Source organism: Charadrius vociferus, unplaced genomic scaffold (assembly GCF_000708025.1).
Source record: "Charadrius vociferus isolate BGI_N301 unplaced genomic scaffold, ASM70802v2 scaffold241, whole genome shotgun sequence".
NCBI lineage: Eukaryota > Metazoa > Chordata > Aves > Charadriiformes > Charadriidae > Charadrius > Charadrius vociferus.
The window spans coordinates 85813-92788 of record NW_009646932.1 but is presented as its reverse complement, the minus strand read 5'-3'; the positions used below and the strand labels follow the sequence as shown (position 1 = coordinate 92788).

Genomic DNA, 6976 nt, shown 5'->3' with positions numbered 1-6976 from the left:
TCTTTAAACAAACAGGCTGCTGTTTTCATAGAGTCATAGAATAGAATAATAGAATCACAGAACGGTTACAGTTGGAAGGAACCTTGAAGCTCATCCAGTCCACCCCCTGCCCTGGGCAGGGCCACCTCCCCCCAGCCCAGGTTGCTCCAAGCCCCGTCCAACCTGGCCTTGAACACCTCCAGGGATGGGGCAGCCACAGCTTCTCGGGGCAACCTGCCCCAGGGGATCACCCCCCTCACAGCAAAGAATGTCCTCCTAATGTCTAAGTTAAATCTATGCTATTTCAGTTTAAAACGGTTCCCCCTCATCCCACGGCTCCCCTCCCTGATCCAGAGTCCCTCCCCAGCTCTCCTGGAGCCCCTTTAGGCACTGGAAGGGGCTCTGAGCTCTCCCCTTTTTGGCCTTCTCTTCTCCAGGCTGAACCCCCCCAACTCTCCCAGCCTGTCCTCCCAGCAGAGGGGCTCCAGCCCTCCCAGCATCTCCGGGGCCTCCTCTGGCCCCACTTCAACAGGTCCATGTCCTTCTGCTGTTGGGGGCTCCAGAGCTGGACGCAATATTCCAGATGGGGTCTCCCCAGAGCGGAGCAGAGGGGCAGAACCCCCTCCCTCGCCCTGCTGGCCGCGCTGCTGGGGATGCAGCCCAGGATGTGGTTGCAAAAAATGGCAGAGTGCCCGTCAAAACTGTTTTGATCTGGTGCTGGTTAAGTTCCGTAACAGCTCCGTGGTTTCAGTGATTTGAGGCTTCGTTTGCCTTAGAGACAGTAAGTCTGTGGCAGGGTACATGCTAATTGAGCGCAGGGGCTAAGGGGCGAGACGTGCTGGGGGTCACCCGGGCAATAAACGGCACCCGGAGAAAAGCAGGACACTGCTGCTGCTGTTGGAAGCTTGATGCCGCGCTAGCAGCCATTGAACACTGCTACCACACCGGACGGCAGCGGGAGCGCACACCACCAGACCATCACTTGCTCAGGGCAGTTGCTGAGCTTGAACCACAGCAGCCACTGCCAGCTAAAGTTTTGGGGCGCAACGGTTGGTGTACGTCTGCTGAGCGTGGGAAAGGGGTGTCTCGCCTGGCAGCAGTGTCCTCCCTCAGAGGGCAGAAGGGGAGTGGGGCTGGAGCGTCGAGGGGAAAGGAAGTCAGCGTTGGGATGTACCGGCAGAGTGGCAGTGGGAAAAGGAGGGGAGCTGCCGAAGCATGTGGCCGTGTGCTGCGCAGCAGAAGGCAGCGTCCTCAGCTACCGTAGTTACAAAGCCTACTGAAGCTGCAAGGGATTGATATGAAAAACACACCCACTGGTAAAGGTTATCCCTAGTAAGAAACAGCATACATTCCCAAACTGTAATACTTCCCATTTAAAGTAGCAAAGAGATTTAAAGTATATCGCAGCAACTGGCTGCTCCTCTGATCCCTCACATAGTCAGTCTTCTCAGTGCCATCAGAGAGGATTTTGAGGGAGGGAGGGAAAATAGGGCAACACAAATGCACCTTGCAATTTTTAAGGTGCAAGACTGTGTCTGCTCAGACACTTTGAAAACCTCTCTTCAGTCCGCTATGTTGGCATTTTGTTCAAATCTTTTGGCATTTTTTCATCTTCAGAGCAGGCTTCTTCACATTCTGCAGATGTGAAGATTAAGGAAAGTTCCTTGTTCGTGGGGCAAGTTCCTCCTGCTTTGCCTCAATGAAGGAAATTTACAACTTATGTCAATATCATTCTCTTTCCTTGGGAGAATTTCAGGTTGAGCAGGGATACCGCACTCGCAGCATGAGGCATCTGTAATTCAGCTTTGTTGTAGCATCCAAAATTACAAGCTTTCAGCGTCTGCTTTAGAAGTACCTAAGAATAAGGAAAACAAAACAGGTTCATTACTCAGGGTTATTGTTGAAAACAAAAACAGTAGAGGCAAGTGCTGACCTCAGAAATTGAGTGGGTAAAAATTATACTGAAATGTTTCAGCAAAGCCAGCAGATCTGGAAACAGTTTCAGTCTTCCTGTACCAATTTTAAAACAATAAAGATTAACTGAATCAAAAAGCAGATTCAAAACTGGTGAAAGGAAATTAATTAGTTAATTCCTCTTTATCCATAAAGCAGGCATGTCACGAAAAGCAGCAACAATGGCTTTCCTACAAATGATCCTCAAGACTAAGGTGGAGAAATCTCTTCTACAGTTAAGAGGGAGTTCAGTTGTCAGTCTCTTTCTGAAGGCTCCTCTAGACCAAAGTGTGACTGTGGTCTCAGTTGTTTCTGCTTAAGGCTACCGTGGCCCGTTGACTGTGAATAGAAGTGAAATACCTAAGTAAAACTGTCTCAGAAAGTCTGCAGTAACACCAAGACATTAATTAGAGAATGTTTGAATAGATACCTGCATTGGATATACCATCAAAGACCTCTAGTCTTCTAATGGACTAGCTTCCTTGTCTTCCGTAACCTTCAGATTCTCCTTTTCTGTACTGTTATAAAGAAAGGGGGAAAAAAGCCCAAATCCGTGTCAGAGATCCTGAGCAGCAGTCATGTTCATACGTAACATGTAAGAAGAAGTTATGTGATGAGATAATAAGCATCCTACATCCATGGTGACTGCAACGTCACGTTCACGGAGGAAAGAACAGGTGATCATCTGCCAACTACCACCACGACAGCCGGGTCCTTCTCTGAGTGAGGAGCCACCGTGAAGGGCAAGAGCAAAATGAGACTTTTGAGTCTCCAGCGCACCCTCATCCTGGGGGTCTGCTCTGACTGCAGGTAAGCAGCCAATTATTGCTAATTGTGCTGGCAGTGTTGCATTGTAGGCGCTTAGTGTAGGGTCCAAGCCAAGGATTCAGAATAGCTACAAAGATACATTTGACAAGCTTTCCCAGAAGCCTTTCTCTGTCTCCTCTGTGCTTACAGTTCAGTATCTGCCACCTCGATCCTCTTCTCTTGCGCTTTCTTCCGATGGTGTCGACAGATAATCACAACCGTCACCACAATGATCATCAGAACACAAGCAGACCCAATGGCCACCACCAGGAAGTGGATTTCTGAGAAATGCACTGCATGGAGAGAAACGGACAAATGAACAAGAGGGACGCCCAGAGGGCTCTTGGCATGAGGCTGGGAACCTCTGTCCGTGAATATAACCTTTCCTCAGGCTCCTTTTTCCTTCATATCCGAGCATGCAGCTACCCTCATGCTTTCTCTTTACAACCCCTTTTCTTCCATACATTCTCTCAAATGTGGAGGAGGACCTGGCAACGCTTTGCGCTGGCTAAATTCACGACTGGTGGGGTTCTTGGTCTCTTACCTTTCTGCACAACTCTGAGTCGCACTTCACCAATTGTGCCACCAACATCTGGTGGGTTCTTCACCTGGCAGGTGAATGTCCCGTTGTCAGTGGGCTGCAAATTCCAGATCATGATGGAAACATCGTTACGCTCAATATTCCCATCCCAGGTGACTCGCTCTTTAAACCGTCCAGCAGGCAGCTTGTAGGGCTCCTTGAGGTAATAAAATACCTATAGGAAAGAGAGGAAGCTGTCATTCCCACGCACTGTGCGGTCTCTGCAATGGAAGCAGCACGTGAAAGTGGAGTGGCACTGGCTGAGGCACATGGCCTGAGCTGAGGACGGCTGTGTCAGCCTGGTCCCTCTCAGATGAGCTCTGAGGCCATTTCAAAAGACAGTGCCTTCGCTCCAGCAGCCATGCAAGCTCCGTCCTGCCCAGACCCAAGGCCTCCTTAGGTTCAGCTGTCTTTCAGTTGAACCGCTTGCCCTGCCACGTTGGCCAAGGCAAAACAGTCTGTAAGTCGTGTCAGGTGCGGGATGGCAGCTAAGACAAAGGGTTCAGCTGCGGTGTAAGCAGGTACGGTTTCATCAGGCCCAAAACTAAACATAAAAATTATCTCTTTAGCCAGAGTCTGTAAATGAAACTTCTTGCTCAGAGTAACGATTATGAGTCGCTGAGAAAGGATACTCGTGCGCTTCGGCCGTGCTTGCCCATACCCCCACCTGCAATTGTGGCAGTCACTGGGCTTACTCAGGGCTGGGCTTTGGGAATGAGTCGTTTGGGCAAGCGCGCATCAATGAAATGGAGCGTGAAGGTCTCACTCACTGGCTCATGAGAGCTCTGGTCCTCAGGCTGAAAGTTCCAGGTCACTGACAGGTGCTGGCTAATAGGGTTGCTGCTGGAAAAGGTGCATTTTAACCGCAGGTTGGTGCCGTTCACAGCATCCACTTCCTTGGAAGTGTGAACTTCCACGGCTGCCGCAGGGCAGAGCGCTGCAGGGAAAACAGCAGGAGTTAGAGGTAAAGCAAGCTACCGTCTAGGAGGAAGCTTCTCACTTTTCCTTATCTGCATTTAGTCTATGCAGGAGCCTGCCTTATCTATCCCTGTCCATGTTTAACCTGACAGTCAGGAGCACACAGCTGTAATTACTGAGGGAGGCGATCCTGCGTGTGCAGAATCTAGGAGACCCCCTGCGCTTTGTGGATTTTCTCCCTTGATGCTCAAGCTGCACAGTGCCGGCTTCAAGGGAGTTTGCATTCACCTGAACTGCCAGTACAGTGCTTTCTTTGCAGTTTTGTGGCTGCACAGTTAAACACTTACAGATGCGATCACTGGACTGAGAAGGGCTTGCCTATAGGGACAGTAGGCTTTGTTTCGGGGAGGAATGTCTCTCTTCAGGCATGAGCAAACCTGACTTCCAGGAGGTGCAGCGCTGTTGTAAATGCCACCCCTCCTTAAATACATACTTGCTCCCGACTGACACTAAAGATGCCATACAACTTTTCACGTGCTTGTCCTGGTCACATTTTCACAAGTGATTACACTCTGCTGCACTCAATTCCCCCAATTCCCCCAGCAGCTTTCTTCAGAAAAGCAGTCCTGCCCTTTCAAGTAGGACTTCCGAGCCCCAATAAACAATTGCTATTTCCCGTGCTAGAACCTTCCTTTATAGACTTTGTATTATCAGGCTGAGCATCATGCACATCGCATTGAAAACTGCTTTTACTGGTGTAAGAAGTGCCTGTCAGAAGGTTAATAGCCCAGCTGGACATCTGTAGTCAAATATAGTCAGGCTGAGGAGCTCTACAGGATATCCTCAAGGTAATGCTGTAAGCATTTGTTTGTCAAAGACACATCCTCTCTTAACCAAACCACCACAGCTGCTGCTTCCAAAATAAGTTAGCATCGCAAACTCGATACTACCCTGAAAGAGAGACAATCAGCGAGAGAGAGCATGCAGAGACAGAAAGAAGAGAAATGAAAAATAGGAAACCCAAGGGGTTGCTGGTGAGGTTGCTGGTGAAGATGCCTCTCAGGCCTGAGCCCCAGTTGCCCTCTGCCTTGCCCCGCTGTTCCAGAGTTCAGTCTCTCTGGCAGATTGGTGCTACCAAAACGGTGGCACTCTGAGGTCTCACGTTTTTCCCTGCAGTCGCTGTGTTGCTTGCTTTAGCTCTCCGAGTTAGTGAGTTCATTTCTGCAAAACAGCAGTGCTGAGGTTAAAGTCTTGCTGCTGCTGAAAGGGACAGTCCCCCCTGGCCCTGAGCATGTGCTCCCGTTAGCTTCCTTTTACACGCTGGTCAAACTAACCCAGCAGAAAAAGAAAATATTAATAATTTCCTGTCACTTTAGGAAGATGAATTAACTCATCCCAGTGTGATTCAAGCCAAAAAAAAGGCTTATGTGGGGTTGTAAAATACGGCTTCATAACAAAGACGAGCAATACATTTCCTGTATTTGAAAATAATTTATAACCAAAGACTTCCTTGCCAAGTGATTTTTCTTTTCTAAAGGAGAAAATATTTGAAATGCCAAAACATCGAAGGTGTTCACATTTGAAAAACTTCATTGGCAGAGATCGTGTTTCTCATCCAAAGATTCGGTGTCAAATCTTTTCTTTTTAAACTACTTTAAAGGAACAACTGTGGGAAATAAGCATGAAATACTTTTCTCAAGACAGATTACCGAGCGTATCTGTGTGCTGATGCATTTGGGAAAGGAGGACGCGGTGATCCTAGATTCCAGCTGTATTGATATAAACCACTGAAAACTCAAGCGAGTTTACTGTAGGTGTGGAGCGGTTGCAGCACAAAAGAGCTAAACGCAGTGCTGCTAACAATCTCTGATTGTCTAGTAACAAAGATAGTGAAAAAAACATCTAGGAGTAAAGTCCAAATTCCTGGCAGAAGAGGAAAAGATGTGTAACCAGAGCTCAGAATGAGATCAGTGTTCTTCTTCCGCTTGAACACACCTAAACCTGTTTGTCGAAGAAACTCAATCACTTTATGTCACTTGCAGTGAACCCCGGACCGAAAGAATCACAGCAGTCGTCCACAACAAGTACCTGAGACTCCTATAAAGTCGCTGCCTTAATGAGGACGATAATTAAGAGATCTGAAGGGGAAAGTCAAGATGGCAACTGAGGCAAGACAGTACCAGGTTTCCTTACCTCGGAGCTGCACCCCAAGGAAGAGCACAGCACCCAGCCAGCTGAGGCCATGCATCGGGAAGGCAAGTCCGTACTCCACGGGTTGAGCAGTACCGGAAAGAGGAATTCGTGTCAGCTTCTCACTGTCCAGATGAAAGATGAGTTTCTCGAAGCCTTCCCAGCACAGCAGAGCAAATTCCTTTCTCTCCGCTTGGCCTGCTGAGCAATGTGAGCGCTCCTTCCTGCGTGAGTCAGAGTGCTCCCTGCCCTCGCACGGCGAGGCAAGGTGCGGCCAGCACAGCTCACTTCTGTGTGTAAAACAGGGAGATTTTCCAAGGTAAGATTATTTTCTTCTGCCTCCCATATTCCTTTGCTCTTCTGTGTTGCAATCATCCCTCCTCCCAGATTCCACCTGAAACCACTCCCCTCTTGTGGGAGGTAATTTTGCTCCTAAGAGAAAATTCGCCCGAAGGTGTTTATAGATGCCCTGAAGGAATGAGGGCCATTTGTTCGGCAAACGCCTGCAAACGATCAAAAAAACCCCAACCCAAAGTAGACAGTCTGTGG

General features: G+C 48.7%; 1 protein-coding gene across 1 annotated transcript; it reads right to left on the bottom strand.

Annotated features, from left to right (window-relative positions):
* Positions 1 to 2389: 2389 nt before the first annotated feature.
* MPZL2 (myelin protein zero-like 2) lies at positions 2390 to 6485 on the bottom strand. The gene is made up of 5 exons (XM_009894728.1): positions 6431 to 6485; positions 4090 to 4256; positions 3284 to 3494; positions 2888 to 3032; positions 2390 to 2450 (listed from the first exon to the last, which is right to left on the bottom strand). The coding sequence occupies exons 1-5, from the start codon at positions 6483 to 6485 to the stop codon at positions 2390 to 2392; spliced, it is 639 nt and encodes a 212-aa protein (XP_009893030.1).
* Between the last annotated feature and the right edge of the window lie 491 nt (positions 6486 to 6976).